The sequence below is a fragment of the Stigmatopora argus genome, chromosome 10, assembly GCF_051989625.1.
Source record: "Stigmatopora argus isolate UIUO_Sarg chromosome 10, RoL_Sarg_1.0, whole genome shotgun sequence".
NCBI lineage: Eukaryota > Metazoa > Chordata > Actinopteri > Syngnathiformes > Syngnathidae > Stigmatopora > Stigmatopora argus.
Window position 1 is genome coordinate 17,362,306 of NC_135396.1, and position 19,892 is coordinate 17,382,197.

The following is a 19,892-nucleotide window of genomic DNA, read 5'->3' on the forward strand; positions in this document are numbered from 1 at the left end:
GTTTATCTTCAAATCACCCAGAACAGCATACGAGCCCATGGTGTTGTGAGTATGAGGTCAAAGCAAAACACTAACACTGTAAAAAGGATTTATCGGATGTCATAAATTGCTACAGCTATCAGTACGTTTTCCTATTGTCAATCAAATGAGTTATCCTTGTGTGCGTCCGCTTTTTTTAAATCAAATCATTACATGTGAATGGAGGGGGCGGGGGATTGGGGACTTGCGTTGCGAACACGGCTGTTAGCAATGGGGCCCTGCCGCATCATCAGTTACCGCGAGGCTACAGCGTACCATGAAAGATCTGACCGGACCGACGTGGGCATCGCGAGATTTGAGCAGCTGTTCCGTGTGTAATTTATTTATTTTTTTAGTCTGATAGTTGTCCGACAGCACGTGGGGTTGAGATTGACTTTGGACTGGGACACTTTTTTCCGAGTCGAATTTTACACCACGGTTTCCTCTCATCGTGGCTACAACAATTACCTTGAAATACTGTAAGTGAAATCGATTACAACCTTTCAGACGTTCCTGCAAGTAAGCAGCTTTGGCTCTAGTAACCTGCATGTTGATGTTCACTCCGCGTGTTCAATACATTTACTACCTGCAATTCAACACAAGTTGTTTGCCTGACTCAACAAACCATCCATGCATACAACTGACATTAGTAAATCCGTGTCATTGAAAAACTTGGACCTCCATCTTCTAACCCAAATTAGAATTTAGTCAAGTTAACTGCTTTCCTTCTTGTTATAAATATAAATTTGTCTATTCGGTTGTTTGATTTTAATGCCCTCAACAACAGGACTTAATGTTCAGAGTAGGAGCAGTGGTACATGCCAACAACAGTTGTACACACTGCTTTCATTTGCAGCAGGCCGGTTAGCAAGCTAATTTCAAGGTCTGAGGCCCATTTTTGCTACACAGGAGGGTGGATGAAATGTTCTCAAGTTTACACAGTGTTTTTGTGTATGTCATACTTTTTCTTTCGTTAAAATACTTTTAATTGGTGATGAAGACGACATTGTTCTTTAAAGCAGAGGGGGAACTCTTATGATGTAACCCCACGGTCAGTCCCTCGTCCAAAAATAAAACACTTCTTTACTGACATTGATGCAACGTTACCGTGACCTCGACTTATTCAGTTCTACTTTTGTTCTAAATTACGTCGATTGGCTGCCCGAGTAATGTATTTGAAGCACTAAGGCCTCCAACGAGCCATGTTTTCCCCCCCAGAAATGTCATCTGGCATGAGGTTACAGCTATCTGATTTGTTTTCAACCCCTTTTTTATTTGTAGACGGGGCATCACACATTGTGCTAATTTGAACGTAACCTAGCCTACCATAGAACCAACAAAATTGAAAAGTAATGGATATTGCTTGTTAACCGTGTATTTGATATTCGAGTACATGTTGGTCCCAACTTCGTAATCCTTGTAATCAACCAACGATATCATTTTTTTTACCAGTAGAAGGCTTGAAGCATTCTCATGTCAGAAGCATGTTGTGCTCTTTTTTTAATTTATTTTTTCGTGCGAGGCTTAACTCGTGGCATGCCCTTTACTGTATCCTTTCTAGGGAAAAGTCTTTTAAGTTGTCTCTTATGTGGTCGTCGTTGCCTACTCGGGGATAGCTAATTCCCTGCAGAGGTCTCCAAACCAGTCCCCGAGGGCCGCTGTGGGTGCCAGTTTTTGTTCTAACTGATCCAACACAAACAGTTTAACCAATGAGGTATCTGCTGAAAAAAAAACACCTGACTGCAATCCACTGATTGTACTTCCATGATACCAGATTGGTGGAAAGGTTTCCTCTTACAGGTTAGAACGAAAACCCGCACGCACTGTGGCCCTATCTGGAATATTTTGGAGACCACTGCACGGTTAGTTTCGAAGTACATCAGGCAAAGTAGAAACAACATTGAAAGTACATAATTTGACTATTTAGCACTAGTCTCCTCAATGTTAAGTACGAGTTTGATGTTATGCAAACCCTGATGACGTTAAGGGCTGATGTGACTTTTTGTTTGTGTAAGAAGCAGGGGCCAAGCTTCTGACTTCTCGATAAAGCACCTCAACACGGAAACTGTACAACAGCAAGAAATCTTATAAAACTAAACAACAAACGGTATTAAAATAGACAGAACAACTAATATCAACCCTAGAGAGAACCCTAGTAGAACATGTGACTATTATTGGTCATTAAAAAACTTAGAGCTGCTTTAAAAACTGGCTTCCACTGTACAGGCAGTCCTGACCACATTCGGGACGGACAGATCAGTCGGAAATGCATCTGGTTGTGTCCAGCATTTATGTAGCGTACATTTGTACTCATCTCTTGATTTAACAAAAATAAAGCAGTCTCGTAAGAAACATGCATCATCTTTGGAATTCCGTTTTGCAGATGCAGCGTTAACAACTGGCTAACTCGCTGGGGACTGCATGACCCAAAATGTGTTTTACACAATGTGCAATTAAAATTATATATTTTTTAAATTATATATATATTTTTTCTTGTTTTTTATATTTTTAATGACTAAAAATGCAAATTTAATTTATTAATAAAAAAATCAAATTACAGTCATACACCTAGTTACAAAATTATTTGGTTCCAGAACTGTTTTCGTAACTTTAATTTTTCGCAAGTAGAGCACTACTTTAGATGTGTCATCTCATTTTCTGAACCACTTTATCCTCATTAGGGTTGCAGGGGGTGCTGGATCCAGTCCTAGCTGTCTCCGGGCCAGGGGCGGGGGACACCCTGAATCATGGGCTGGCCGATCGCAGGGCACAAGGAGACGGACAACCATGCACACTCACACCCATACCTAGGGGCAATTTAGAGTGTCCAATCAGGCTACCCTGCATGTTTTTGGAATGTGGGAGGAAACTGGAGTACCCGGAGGAAACCCACGCAGGGGAGCACATGCAAATACCACACAGGTGGACCGGCCTGGACTTGAACCCAGGACCCCAGAGCTGTGAGGTCGACGCGCTAACCACTCGCCCCACCGAGCCGCCCTTACTTTAGATGCAAATTCTGTAATTCATTCCATGATCCTCAAGACTATCAACTAAACACTTTAATAATGATCAGTGTCCCAACTTTGTATGAGTGATGTGAGAAAGACAAACGTGAAAGAAAATGATAAGAAAAAATATTTATTAATGTATTAATATGAAAAACAAACATGCAAAAACTTGTTCTATTTGTGCAGTAGTACAGTAAGGAAGAACCTAATGTTAGCACATGAACACATGCACATAAACACATCTAAACTACATCAAATTATGAATTCAAAACAACTTAGCATTAAATAGAACTCCAAGGGAGTAAAAGTCTCCATTTCTTCGTTCAGTACAGAGAAGCCATACCAAGGAGGCACTTTTCATACTTTCTTCTCTTTCAATAGCATAGCAATGCTAGTTGATGGGCTATGGCCGTCCGTATTGCCTTGCAAAATCAGTCAACTGCATGCCACTTTCTTAGCTTGTGTTTTTCGATGAATAACAGCACCCGCTTATCCATTAATTCGCACCAACAATTTTAAATAAAGAACTCTGTGACGACAAACGGTGGTCAAAAGATTGATTGTTGTTGTGGGATGCTCTAGTAAGTCGGGCAGCAATAATGTTACCAGGACAATTTCAAAATAAATAACGGATACAGGAAATGCATTTACGTTTTAGGGGATTTTGTAACTTGGATCTGGTTTTCTTATGTTGGGACGGTCATTTGCATATCAAAGGCTTTCGTAACCTGAAAATTCCATACCAAGATGCATTTGTAAGTAAATAAACAGTCAATTGCACTCTTGCTAGAACAAGCTTAATTCGTTCTGGGACTGAGCTCGTATGTCGATTTACTCGTAACTCAAATGAACTTTTCCCATAGGAATGAACTAAAAACAAATTAATTAGTTCCAACCCTCTGAAAAAACACCCGAAACAAGATATTGGATTGGAAAAACATTTTTATTTGTTCTAATTCGCCATCTATTAACAAAGTAACAAATAACTGGTGGTTTAATAGTATGAAAATGTGTTTAATAGTACTAAAATTAGACGGATTTCGCGGAAGGGAGAGAGAGACGGACAGAGGGGGGGACTTTTTGCACGGCAACGCGCTCGTAACATTACATAAACAAATTTAAATCAACTTGGATTACGATGCAGACACACTCAAAAATAAATGTAATCTAACCTTACACTAAACTTAATTCAAATTTTGTTTTAAATTGTTATACCTTTCTTCTCCCTTGGTGGCTCTTTGCCCTGCCTCCACCCTGACTTTCAGATGCAACCTATCGAGGTTTGTTTGCTTTTGTATTCCCTTCAAAATATTCTGAAAATGATGCACACAAATGTCCTCAAAATAGGATAACACACGACCATTTGCCAACGAGAAGTAGTACATACGCCATCCACACTGACTAACGGGGGGAAAAAACATGCAAAAAAAATGCAACGCTCCGCCCAGTGGTTGTAGAGACATTACACGAGGGAGGTGCGACCAGAAAGACAGTGCCCATGATGTTCTTATGAGCAGCCTCTCGCGTCCGCTGTTGCTCGTATATCAAAATTTGTCTTGTATCCCAAGATAAATATTTGCCCAAAATTTTACCCGTATCTCAAATTCCTGGTATGTCGGGGCACTCGTATGTCGAGGTACCACTGTATTTGACAAAAGTCTCTACTGAATTTATCTCAACTCGTGCATCCCCATGACGCACATGATAAGAATAGGCAACATTTTTTTTGCCCTAGAGTTATGTATAATTAGTTGGTGAGTTTTTGTTCTTTTAGCTAGTAGTAACAGCTAGCTAAACAGTTAGCTTCTCCACTTGATTAAAATGTTTACATAATTACATATTTGAAACACTGTTAGCCCCAACTGTTGCTGAGATTGAAGCTTCTAGTGTAAACACCAAATGAATGAGATCATAAAATAGTTTTACCCTGTTCTTCCTCTTCCACATTATCCTCAATGTTTTACAGAATACTCGTGGGCATTGATTGTTAATGATGGTCTACATTACTTTGAGTGTTGTTAGTCAATCATTACATTAGATTACATCTCTATTTTTAAGGCGAGTTCACATGACAACTCATGACTGCATCTTTTTCCCCTCTTACTCAGGTATAGCTGCTAGCATCCTGAGATGCCGCTAAGGTTTCGCTTGATTGTTCCCTACACACTGCCTGTAGTCCTTGCACTGATCGGTTGGTGGTGGTACACCTCCCGTAAGAAAGAGCATCTCATCATCCACGATGACCCAGATGGAGGTACAGCTAATACAGCAGTTAGAAGCAATGGTGTGGTTGAGAAAGACACTGTATCCACTACAACCAACACTGAACACCACCTTACCTACTCATGTCCGAAGATCTCTAGAAAAGACGAGCAGCGCGACAATATCTCTATCGTTAAGGATACAAACGAATCATCCTTGATGGGACAGACCTTTAAAGATGTAACCGTTGAGAGGCGTGGAATAAAACAGGGAGGGTCAACCCTAGTCAAAGCTCTACCACAATATGAGCAAAATGAGAGTCTCAATAAATCACTGAAAGATGATATGGACCCATCACCTCCCTGTACTTCAGTGGTAGATATTAACTTGAGGCAAAAACCAACTGCATCAGAAACTGTCACAGACCCTGTCTTAACTTGCCAATCCACCAAAGTTACTCATTCAGACCCCACATCAGTGTGCCTATCTGATTCAGAACGGCCTGAGCCAGAGGGGGAAGTTGCAAAGAACAACACCAGCATAATGACACAGGATGATGGCTTTACAGTTATCCCCCTGAAAGCACAGAGAGTGGTCTCATCACAGTTCGAGTCTGGAAATATACCTACCCCACTGCATGGTTTTAATCAACACATTCTAACCAGCACTCCTAACTCTCTGGTCTTGACTTCCAAAACCCAAGTGCCGTTGACTCCTCAGGAATTCCAGGTTCACAACAGTCATGGAAATCAGGAGGATCTGGAAGTTTTGGCAGCTGGATTTATAACCGAAGTAATCTCAGCAGCCACTCAGCAGGTTCTTGGTGGCACCACCTGCCCTATTTCTGACAGAAGACAACAGTGTCACCGACTTCGGCTGTCAAACCACTATCAAGTAAAATGCGATGAATCTCATAAGAGAGAACAAGTGGTCGGCAATGGGTCTTTTTCAGCCACGGAATGCAAAGCTGTCGAATTTAATGAATTACTTCAACATGTGAATTATACACAAAAAGAACCAAAAACTGGATTGTCTCAGCAAGTAGCAGACTGTGAGCCTCTATTAAACAATAAATTGAAAGGTGATAAATTGGAAACACAAAACCTTGCTTGGAGCACCTGTCAATCTGATGAGGACATGAGTAATTGCAGCCACCAACATAGTCTGTTTGACAGCCAAGTAGATGTCTTCCAGGTTACTGGCTTGTCAGGAAAAGAAGCACCACAACCCCGAGTGAACGAGAGTCAAACATCCCTAGAGAAAAATATTTTTTCTTTGATGGAAAAAACCTCTGTGGATTCAGTGTGTGGTATAAAGATGTTAGATGGAATGGACCTAAGAAATGGACTTCAGGGGTGTGAAATGGAAACAGACCAGTCTGGAGGTGAGTTATGTATTTTTCTTCAACTCTCATTAAGTGCAATTTCAAGTAGAAAATGAAGTCAGACATTCTGTTAATTTCTGTTGACCTAGGGAAGCATTATATTAATTAGATTAGCTATCCTAAATGTACTTGCTATATACAGTTTTCATAATTTTACAAATACAACTGCCTATAGTGTTGAAGTGTAACATTAAGTCATTTTTTTAAAGGCCGAGTTTCACGCAGATTTTTACACACCAATTAAATGATAGAATACTGCCAGAGTAGTAAAAACGATCAAGACTCGCATACCTCCATAACTATTGAAATTGTAAAAAAAAAAATCATGTCAAGATGCCTTTACATCAAAATGATTTATCATTTGAACAGCGACATCGATGTGCACAGGAGCAATACTGCAGCACATGCAATCCTTTTTATTATTGGATGTCATTATTCTCATAATAGACAACATATCTGCTCTTTTAATGAGCGCTTTAGGATCTCTTTCAGCGGACAAAAAGCTCTTAAGGCTGCCTTGTGGGACATAAACAAGCGGTGACAGCTGCTTGTTAAGCATTGATCTTGGACACTTCAAATGTGCTGCAGTTATACGTTTAATTTCCGCCCTTTGGGGCGTTATTTTTACTTTCTTTGCACATTTTGATCAAAATTTCTGTACTTAATTTAAACCTGTTCAGAATTGTTTTTTTTAAATTGTTGGGTTTTACATATATTTGAAATGTTTTTAGGAGCAAAATTTTGTGTGTATAGTGATTCCCGACCCTTTTTGAGTTGAGGCCCACTTTTTGCATTGGATATTGGATTGGATAACTTTATTCATCCCATATTCGGGAAATTTCGTTGTCACAGTAGCAAGAGGGTGAAGATGCAGAAATAGGAAAGGCATTTTAGACATAGATAGGTAACAAGTAAGTTAATAAATAAATATATAAATAAATAAGCGTGTTGCTGAAATATGTATAGTTATGTATGTATGTACGTGTATAGTTATGTATGTATGTACGTGTATAGTTATGTATGTATGTACGTGTATAGTTATGTATGTATGTACGTGTATAGTTATGTATGTATGTATGTACGTGTGTGTGTATGTACGTGTGTGTGTATGTACGTGTGTGTGTATGTACGTGTGTGTGTATGTACGTGTGTGTGTATGTACGTGTGTGTGTATGTACGTGTGTGTGTGTATGTACGTGTGTGTGTATGTACGTGTGTGTGTATGTACGTGTGTGTGTGTATGTACGTGTGTGTGTATGTACGTGTGTGTGTACGTACGTGTGTGTGTACGTGTGTGTGTACGTACGTGTGTGTGTGTACGTACGTGTGTACGTACGTGTGTGTGTGTACGTACGTGTGTACGTACGTGTGTGTGTGTACGTACGTGTGTGTGTGTACGTACGTGTGTACGTACGTGCGTGTGTACGTGCGTGTGTACGTACGTACGTGCGTGCGTACGTACGTACGTGCGTGCATACGTACGTGCGTGCGTGCGTACGTGCGTGCGTGCGTACGTGCGTGCGTGCGTACGTGCGTGCGTGCGTACGTGCGTGCGTGCGTACGTGCGTGCGTGCGTACGTACGTGCGTGCGTGCGTGCGTGCGTGTGTACGTGCGTGCGTGCGTGTGTACGTGCGTGTGTACGTGCGTGCGTGCGTGTGTACGTGCGTGCGTGTGTACGTGCGTGCGTGTGTACGTACGTGCGTGTGTACGTACGTACGTGTGTGTGTGTACGTACGTGTGCGTGTGTGTACGTGTGTGTGCGTGTGTGTGCGTGTACGCGTGTGTACGTGTGTGTGCGTGTGTGTGTGTGTACGTGTGTGTGTGTACGTGTGTGTGTGTGTACGTGTGTGTGTACGTGTGTGTGTACGTGTGTGTGTGTGTGTACGTGTGTGTGTGTACGTGTGTGTGTGTACGTGTGTGTGTGTACGTGTGTGTGTGTACGTGTGTGTACGTGTGTACGTGCGTGTGTGTACGTGTGTACGTGTGTGTGTGCGTGTGTGTGCGTGTGTGTACGTGTGTGTGCGTGTTTACGTGTACGTGTGTGTGCGTGTACGTGTGTGTGCGTGTACGTGTGTGTGCGTGTACGTGTCTGTGTACGTGTACGTGTGTACGTGTACGTGTGTGTGTACGTGTACGTGTGTGTGTACGTGTACGTGTGTGTGTACGTGTGTGTGTACGTGTACGTGTGTGTGTACGTGTACGTGTGTGTGTACGTGTGTGTGTGTGTACGTGTGTGTGTGTGTACGTGTGTGTGTGTGTACGTGTGTGTGTACGTGTGTGTGTACGTGTGTGTGTACGTGTGTGTGTACGTGTGTGTGTACGTGTGTGTACGTGTGTGTACGTGTGTGTACGTGTGTGTACGTGTGTGTACGTGTGTGCGTGTGTACGTGTGTACGTGTGTGCGTGCGTGTGTGTACGTGTGTGCGTGTGTGTGCGTGTGTGTACGCGTGTGCGTGTGTGTGTGTGTACGCGTGTGCGTGTACGCGTGTGCGTGTGTGTACGCGTGTGCGTGTGTGTACGCGTGTGCGTGTGTGTACGCGTGTGCGTGTGTGTACGCGTGTGCGTGTGTGTACGCGTGTGCGTGTGTGTACGCGTGTGCGTGTGTGTACGCGTGTGCGTGTGTGTACGCGTGTGCGTGTGTGTACGCGTGTGCGTGTGTGTACGCGTGTGCGTGTGTGTACGCGTGTACGCGTGTGCGTGTGTGTACGCGTGTGCGTGTGTGTACGCGTGTACGCGTGTGCGTGTGTGTACGCGTGTGCGTGTGTGTACGCGTGTGCGTGTGTGTACGCGTGTGCGTGTGCGTGTGTGTACGCGTGTGCGTGTGTGTACGCGTGTGCGTGTGTACGTGTGTGCGTATGTGTGCGTGTGTGCGTACGTGTACGTGTACATGTGTGTACGTGTACGTGTGTGTGTAAGTGTGTGTGTACGTGTACGTGTGTGTGTAAGTGTGTGTGTACGTGTACGTGCGTGTGTGTACACGTGCGTGTGTGTACGTGCGCGTGTGTGCGCGTGTGCGTGCGGACGTGTGTGTGCGGACGTGTGTGTGCGGGCGTGTGTGCGTGTACGTGTGCGTGTGCGTGTGTGCGTGTGTGCGCGTGTACGTGTGTGCGCGTGTGTACGTGTACGTGTGTGCGTGTGTGTACGTGTGTGCGTGTGTGTACGTGTGTGCGTGTGTGTACGTGTGTGCGTGTGTGTACGTGTGTGCGTGTGTGTGCGTGTGTGCGTGTGTGCGTGTGTGCGTGTGTGTGTACGTGTGTGCGTGTGTGTGTACGTGTGTGCGTGTGTGTACGTGTGTGCGTGTGTGTACGTGTGTGCGTGTGCGTGTGTGTGCGTGTGTGCGTGTGTGTGTACGTGTGTGCGTGTTTGTGTACGTGTGTGTGTGTGTGTACGTGTGTGTGTACGTGTGTGTGTGTACGTGTGTGTGCGTGGGTGTGCGTGTGTGCGTGTGTGCGTGTGTGCGTGTGTGCGTGTGTGCGTGTGTGCGTGTGTGCGTGTGTGCGCGTGTGCGCGTGTGCGCGTGCGCGCGCGTACAGTATGTATGTACGTACGTACGTGCGTACAGTATGTATGTACGTACGTACGTGCGTACAGTATGTATGTACGTACGTACGTGCGTACAGTATGTATGTACGTACGTACGTGCGTACAGTATGTATGTACGTACGTGCGTACAGTATGTATGTACGTACGTACGTGCGTGCGTACAGTATGTATGTACGTACGTACGTGCGTGCGTACAGTATGTATGTACGTACGTACGTGCGTGCGTACAGTATGTATGTACGTACGTGCGTGCGTACAGTATGTATGTACGTACGTACGTGCGTGCGTACAGTATGTATGTACGTACGTACGTGCGTGCGTACAGTATGTATGTACGTACGTACGTGCGTGCGTACAGTATGTATGTATGTACGTACGTACGTATGTCCAGTATGTATGTACGTACGTATGTCCAGTATGTATGTATGTACATACGTATGTCCAGTATGTATGTATGTATGTACGTACGTATGTCCAGTATGTATGTATGTACGTACGTATGTCCAGTATGTATGTACGTACGTACGTGTGTCCAGTATGTATGTACGTACGTACGTGTGTCCAGTATGTACGTACGTACGTGTGTCCAGTATGTATGTACGTACGTACGTGTGTCCAGTATGTATGTACGTACGTACGTGTGTCCAGTATGTATGTACGTACGTACGTGTGTCCAGTATGTATGTACGTACGTACGTGTGTCCAGTATGTATGTACGTACGTACGTGTGTCCAGTATGTATGTACGTACGTACGTGTGTCCAGTATGTATGTACGTACGTACGTGTGTCCAGTATGTATGTACGTACGTACGTGTGTCCAGTATGTATGTACGTACGTACGTGTGTCCAGTATGTATGTACGTACGTACGTGTGTCCAGTATGTATGTACGTACGTACGTGTGTCCAGTATGTATGTACGTACGTACGTGTGTCCAGTATGTATGTACGTACGTACGTGTGTCCAGTATGTATGTACGTACGTACGTACGTGTGTCCAGTATGTATGTACGTACGTACGTGTGTCCAGTATGTATGTACGTACGTACGTGTGTCCAGTATGTATGTACGTACGTACGTGTGTCCAGTATGTATGTACGTACGTACGTGTGTCCAGTATGTATGTACGTACGTACGTGTGTCCAGTATGTATGTACGTACGTACGTGTGTCCAGTATGTATGTACGTACGTACGTGTGTCCAGTATGTATGTACGTACGTACGTGTGTCCAGTATGTATGTACGTACGTACGTGTGTCCAGTATGTATGTACGTACGTACGTGTGTCCAGTATGTATGTACGTACGTACGTGTGTCCAGTATGTATGTACGTACGTACGTGTGTCCAGTATGTATGTACGTACGTACGTGTGTCCAGTATGTATGTACGTACGTACGTGTGTCCAGTATGTATGTACGTACGTACGTGTGTCCAGTATGTATGTACGTACGTACGTGTGTCCAGTATGTATGTACGTACGTACGTGTGTCCAGTATGTATGTACGTACGTACGTGTGTCCAGTATGTATGTACGTACGTACGTGTGTCCAGTATGTATGTACGTACGTACGTGTGTCCAGTATGTATGTACGTACGTACGTGTGTCCAGTATGTATGTACGTACGTACGTGTGTCCAGTATGTATGTACGTACGTACGTGTGTCCAGTATGTATGTACGTACGTACGTGTGTCCAGTATGTATGTACGTACGTACGTGTGTCCAGTATGTATGTACGTACGTACGTGTGTCCAGTATGTATGTACGTACGTACGTGTGTCCAGTATGTATGTACGTACGTACGTGTGTCCAGTATGTATGTACGTACGTACGTGTGTCCAGTATGTATGTACGTACGTACGTGTGTCCAGTATGTATGTACGTACGTACGTGTGTCCAGTATGTATGTACGTACGTACGTGTGTCCAGTATGTATGTACGTACGTACGTGTGTCCAGTATGTATGTACGTACGTACGTGTGTCCAGTATGTATGTACGTACGTACGTGTGTCCAGTATGTATGTACGTACGTACGTGTGTCCAGTATGTATGTACGTACGTACGTGTGTCCAGTATGTATGTACGTACGTACGTGTGTCCAGTATGTATGTACGTACGTACGTGTGTCCAGTATGTATGTACGTACGTACGTGTGTCCAGTATGTATGTACGTACGTACGTGTGTCCAGTATGTATGTACGTACGTACGTGTGTCCAGTATGTATGTACGTACGTACGTGTGTCCAGTATGTATGTACGTACGTACGTGTGTCCAGTATGTATGTACGTACGTACGTGTGTCCAGTATGTATGTACGTACGTACGTGTGTCCAGTATGTATGTACGTACGTACGTGTGTCCAGTATGTATGTACGTACGTACGTGTGTCCAGTATGTATGTACGTACGTACGTGTGTCCAGTATGTATGTACGTACGTACGTGTGTCCAGTATGTATGTACGTACGTACGTGTGTCCAGTATGTATGTACGTACGTACGTGTGTCCAGTATGTATGTACGTACGTACGTGTGTCCAGTATGTATGTACGTACGTACGTGTGTCCAGTATGTATGTACGTACGTACGTGTGTCCAGTATGTATGTACGTACGTACGTGTGTCCAGTATGTATGTACGTACGTACGTGTGTCCAGTATGTATGTACGTACGTACGTGTGTCCAGTATGTATGTACGTACGTACGTGTGTCCAGTATGTATGTACGTACGTACGTGTGTCCAGTATGTATGTACGTACGTACGTGTGTCCAGTATGTATGTACGTACGTACGTGTGTCCAGTATGTATGTACGTACGTACGTGTGTCCAGTATGTATGTACGTACGTACGTGTGTCCAGTATGTATGTACGTACGTACGTGTGTCCAGTATGTATGTACGTACGTACGTGTGTCCAGTATGTATGTACGTACGTACGTGTGTCCAGTATGTATGTACGTACGTACGTGTGTCCAGTATGTATGTACGTACGTACGTGTGTCCAGTATGTATGTACGTACGTACGTGTGTCCAGTATGTATGTACGTACGTACGTGTGTCCAGTATGTATGTACGTACGTACGTGTGTCCAGTATGTATGTACGTACGTACGTGTGTCCAGTATGTATGTACGTACGTACGTGTGTCCAGTATGTATGTACGTACGTACGTGTGTCCAGTATGTATGTACGTACGTACGTGTGTCCAGTATGTATGTACGTACGTACGTGTGTCCAGTATGTATGTACGTACGTACGTGTGTCCAGTATGTATGTACGTACGTACGTGTGTCCAGTATGTATGTACGTACGTACGTGTGTCCAGTATGTATGTACGTACGTACGTGTGTCCAGTATGTATGTACGTACGTACGTGTGTCCAGTATGTATGTACGTACGTACGTGTGTCCAGTATGTATGTACGTACGTACGTGTGTCCAGTATGTATGTACGTACGTACGTGTGTCCAGTATGTATGTATGTATGTACGTACGTGTGTCCAGTATGTATGTATGTATGTACGTACGTATGTCCAGTATGTATGTATGTACGTACGTATGTCCAGTATGTATGTATGTATGTACGTACGTATGTCCAGTATGTATGTATGTATGTACGTACGTATGTCCAGTATGTATGTATGTATGTATGTACGTACGTATGTCCAGTATGTATGTATGTATGTACGTACGTATGTCCAGTATGTATGTATGTATGTACGTACGTATGTCCAGTATGTATGTATGTATGTACGTACGTATGTCCAGTATGTATGTATGTATGTACGTACGTATGTCCAGTATGTATGTATGTATGTACGTACGTATGTCCAGTATGTATGTATGTATGTACGTACGTATGTCCAGTATGTATGTATGTATGTACGTACGTATGTCCAGTATGTATGTATGTATGTACGTACGTATGTCCAGTATGTATGTACGTACGTATGTCCAGTATGTATGTATGTATGTACGTACGTATGTCCAGTATGTATCAGTGGCGGGCTATCAGGGCCTTCAAGGCCTTCTCTGCTGGCCTAAGAAATATCTGAATCATATATTTTGTCCATCAATACTTATTATTCCAAATGGTCTGTTAGCTTCCTTTCATTACTTCCCCCCCCCCCCCCCCCCCTGGTTGCACTGCTTCCAGATGTGTTTTCATATTGAAGCATTTAACCAATCACATTTCAGCCATTATTTGTTGCCAGATCAGATCTGCCTCAAAGCCTTCATAATCAGTTCTGCGGGGTCTGCTGCATTAAACAAGACTTGCTTTTAACCAATCAGATTTCGAATTGGCAACCCCACAATGATTTTTCATAGGCGTGGGCATTTTGCTGGCTGGGACATGTCATTGCTTTCAGCAACTATGATTGGCTAGTAGGCGGGCCAAAGCAGCCAGAGATCGCAAACTCCACCCACAATGGCCGACAGTGGCAAAAACAAATGGATTCTGTTGCAGATTTCTCTCACAAAGCTATTTTCCAGACGGTCTTTTCCAGAAAAAAATGGACATCATTAAGAAAGGGTGGTCAACTCCGAAGTTGGCAAGCCTGTTACAGCCGGGAAAATGGTGTGTCCGGCACTTTCAGTGCGCTAACTTAGCTCCACAAGCAAATAGTATATTGTTGTTTTGATTTAAAGCCATTTTCAAAATGGACTATGCCAGAAATATGACAGGACAGGCTCGACTTTCATCATTAGCTTCGATGGCGATAGGAAAGAAGGAAGAAAGAAAGGAGGATGGATATTGTGTACAGTTAAAAAGAATTTTTGGTGAGTATAATATGGCTATATTCCTAAATAATATTTCAATTTTGGGCTCGGTTTTGAAATCTGAAAAGCTCCAGTGTTTGTTTTTAAGCTCCAGTGTTTGTATTTAAGCTCCAGTGTTTGTATTTAATCACTAAATGCTGCTAGGATGTGGATTTTACCCCAGTTTAATTTTTGCCGTTTCGCCATTGACGTCCATCACTGTCTCTTCCCGAGGAAATCACCCCCCTGGCCTGGTTGTAATGTCTCAAAAGCCCCAGTATTTGTATTTAATCAATAAATGCTGTTTTCGGCTGGATTTTACCCCATTTTCGGGCAATGTTTGCCCGTACGCCATTGACGTTCATCGCTGTCTTTTCCCGGGAAAATCGCCCCGCTGGCCTGGTTTTAATGTCTGAAAAGCTCCAGTATTTGTATTTAATCATGAAATGCTGCTAGGAAGTCGATTTTACTCCATGTTTGTGCATTGATTTATTGATTATTTTTTGTGTCACAGCTCTAGCTGCAGTAGAGGTTTTATAGCCATAAAATAGTTTTTGAGGGTTGGATTGATACGTTGAAGGCGCTACGAGAAAATGCACCGACCGCCACTGGTATGTATGTATGTATGTATGTACATTATGTATGTATGTACATTATGTATGTATGTACATTATGTATGTATGTACATTATGTATGTATGTACATTATGTATGTATGTACATTATGTATGTATGTACATTATGTATGTATGTACATTATGTATGTATGTACATTATGTATGTATGTACATTATGTATGTATGTACATTATGTATGTATGTACATTATGTATGTATGTACATTATGTATGTATGTACATTATGTATGTATGTACATTATGTATGTATGTACATTATGTATGTATGTACATTATGTATGTATGTACATTATGTATGTATGTACATTATGTATGTATGTACATTATGTATGTATGTACATTATGTATGTATGTACATTATGTATGTATGTACATTATGTACGTATGTACATCATGTATGTATGTACATCATGTATGTATGTACATCATGTATGTATGTACATCTATGTATGTACATGTACGTACGTACATTATGTACGTACGTACATTATGTACGTACGTACATTATGTACGTACGTACATTATGTACGTACGTACATTATGTACGTACGTACGTACATGATGTATGTATGGATGTACATTATGTATGGATGTATGTACATTATGTATGGATGTATGTACATTATGTATGTATGTACATTATGTATGTATCAGTGGCGGGCCATCAGGGCCTTCAAGGTCTTCTCTGCTGACCTAAGAAATATCTGAATCATATATTTTGTCCATCAATATTTATTATTCCAAATGGTCTGTTAGCTTCCTTTCATTGCTTTCCCCCCTGGTTGCACTGCTTCCAGATGTGTTTTCATATTGAAGCATTGAACCAATCACATTTCAGCCATTATTTGTTGCCAGATCAGATCTGCCTCAAAGCCTTCAAAATCAGTGTATGTGTGTGTGTGTATGTGTGTGTGTGTATGTGTGTGCAAGTCCGTAACTATCACTTATTTAGGTCTTTTGCCGAGTAAACGCACCTTATGGAGAAGCACTACCAATTTCGTCATACGCAGTTTCTGGGTATGATGACAAGTAGGCTTTTGTTGTTGATGATGACGACAGGGCCTATGTCCGATTATTATTATTATATGTACGTACGTGTGTTTGAGTGTATATATATGTACGTACGTGTGTGTATATATATGTACGTATATGTGTGTGTATATACATGTACGTACGTGTGTGTATATATATGTACGTACGTGTGTGTATATATATGTACGTACGTGTGTGTATATATATGTACGTACGTGTGTGTATATATATGTACGTACGTGTGTGTATATATGTACGTACGTGTGTGTATATATATGTACGTACGTGTGTGTATATATATGTACGTACGTGTGTGTATATATATGTACGTACGTGTGTGTATATATATGTACGTACGTGTGTGTATATATATGTACGTACGTGTGTGTATATATATGTACGTACGTGTGTATATATATGTACGTACGTGTGTGTATATATGTACGTACGTGTGTGTATATATGTACGTACGTGTGTGTATATATATGTACGTACGTGTGTGTATATATATGTACGTACGTGTGTGTATATATATGTACGTACGTGTGTTTGTGTGTGTATATATATGTACGTACGTGTGTTTGTGTGTGTATATATATGTACGTACGTGTGTTTGTGTGTGTATATATATGTACGTACGTGTGTTTGTGTGTATGTGTTTGTGTGTGTATATATATGTACGTACGTGTGTGTATATATATGTACGTACGTGTGTTTGTGTGTGTATATATATGTACGTACGTGTGTTTGTGTGTGTATATATATGTACGTACGTGTGTTTGTGTGTGTATATATATGTACGTACGTGTGTTTGTGTGTATGTGTTTGTGTGTGTATATATATGTACGTACGTGTGTTTGTGTGTGTATATATATGTACGTACATGTGTGTGTGTGTGTTTGTATATATGTATGTACGTACGTGTGTGTGTATGTATGTACGTACATGTGTGTGTGTGTGTGTGCGTATATTTGTACGTACATGTGTGTGTGTGTATAGATGTATATATATGTGCGTACATGTGTGTGTGTGTGTATAAATATATATGTACGTACGTGTGTGTGTGTGTGTATATATATATGTACGTAGATGTGCGTGTGTGTATATATATATGTACGTACATGTGTGTGTATATATATATATGTACGTACATGTGTGTGTGTGTGTGTGTATATATATGTACGTACATGTGTGTGTGTGTGTGTATATATAAATGTACGTACATGTGTGTGTATATATATGTACGTACGTGTGTGTGTGTGTGTATATATATATATATATGTACGTACATGTGTTTGTGTGTGTGTATATATATATATATATATGTACGTACATGTGTGTGTGTGTATATATATATATGTACGTAAATGTGTGTGTGTATATATATATATGTACGTACATGTGTGTGTGTATATATATATATATATATATATGTACGTACGTGTGTGTGTATATATATGTACGTACATGTGTGTATATATATATATATGTGTGTGTGTATATATATGTACGTACCCTCTCCCCTCGGCGAAATCCGCCCAATTTTAGTTAGATTAAACACTTTATTTCTATTAAACCACTAGTTATGTGTTACTTTGTTAATAGATGGGGAATTAGAAGAAATAAAACATTTTTCCAATCCAATATCCTGTTTTTGGTGTTTTTTCAGAGGGCTGGAACGAATTAAATTTTTTTTCCATTCATTTCAATGGAAAACGGCCGCTCGAGTTACAAGAATCTCGTCATACGATCTCAGTCTCGGAACGGATTACGATCGTATGTCGAGGTACCACTGTATATATATATATATATATGTGTGTGTGTATATGTGTGTGTACATGTGTGTGTGTGTGTGTGTGTGTGTATATATGTATATATATGTGTGTATATATATATATGTGTGTATATATATATATACCGTAATTACTCGAATATAACACGCAGGTTTTTGCAAAATAATTAATTCCAATAGTTGGGGGTGCGTGTTATAATCAAAAACTTTTTTTTTTTTTTTTTTTTTTTTTTTTTGTGTCTTGTTACATGGCCCTTAGCCTGGTGCTTTTTCTTGCCAAATAAATTGAATTGAAATTGAATTGAATAAAATAAATTACAAATTTTCGATCGAAAAAAGCATTGTCAAACTCACTTTGACGCACGGATTTTACGTCATCTCGTAGAGCCGACGCACGGATTTTACGTCATCTCGTGAAGCCGACGCACGGATTTTACGTCATCTCGTAAAGCCGAGACCACCACTGCCCCCCTCTAGCCTCGTACCCGTCTCAGTTCACCCTCTCTCAGTTCAGTGTTATAATCAATAACTAAAATAAATTACAAATTTTCGATCGAAAAAAGCATTGTCAAACTCACTTTGACGCACGGATTTTACGTCATCTCGTAAAGCCAATCGGATGATGTGTTGTGGGAGGAAGAGGAAGTGGATGAAGGAAGCGTGGACGTTGATAGGATTCTCAACGAAGAGATGTATGAGAGGACAGACAAAGAGAGAGAGGAGCTTTTCATTTGAAGGATTCTAATGAATAAATTTGTTTGAACAAAACAATCGTGAAACGAAGAAAAAAAGGTAAGATTTCTGATTTTCGTCAGCGGGAAATTTTAGGTGCGCACTATATTCGAGTACTGCGTTTTTCCAGATTTTTTTGGCCCAAAGTTATACCTGCGTGTTATTTTCGAGTGCGCGTTATATTCGAGTAATTACGGTACATATACATATACATATACACATACATACATACATACATACACACGCACACACGCACACACGCACACACGCACACACGCACACACGCACACACGCACACGCGCACACGCGCACACGCACACACACATACGCACACATACGCACACATACGCACACATACGCACACATACGCACACATACGCACACATACGCACACATACGCACATACGCACACATACACACATACGCACATACGCACACATACACACATACACATATACGCACACATACACACATACACATATACGCACATATACACACATACACACACATACACATATACGCACATATACACACATACACATACACGCACATATACACACATATACACACATATACACACATATACACGCACATATACACACATATACACACACATATACACACATGGAGAAAGGAATGGGTGGTGACATAATACATATACATATGTAATCCGGTTGAATCTTCTCCCTCCTGACCAATTTTCTCTCAGCATCAGGTGATAGCTTGCATTTTCTTCCTGATCGTGGCAGTGACAAAACAGTGCCATGCGCTTTATACTTACAAACA

The 19,892-nt window shown here is 41.7% G+C and overlaps 1 protein-coding gene across 1 annotated transcript in view; it reads left to right on the forward strand.

The window, feature by feature from the left end:
- Positions 1–306: 306 nt before the first annotated feature.
- The window catches only part of akap1b (A kinase (PRKA) anchor protein 1b), a 73,448-nt gene continuing 53,862 nt past the window's right edge, over positions 307–19,892 (forward strand). The window contains exons 1-2 of the mRNA XM_077610669.1: positions 307–497; positions 5,138–6,615. Coding sequence (XP_077466795.1) covers positions 5,160–6,615 — 1,456 coding nt within the window. The 5' untranslated portion in view covers positions 307–497; positions 5,138–5,159. The remainder of the gene's footprint in view (positions 498–5,137; positions 6,616–19,892) is intronic.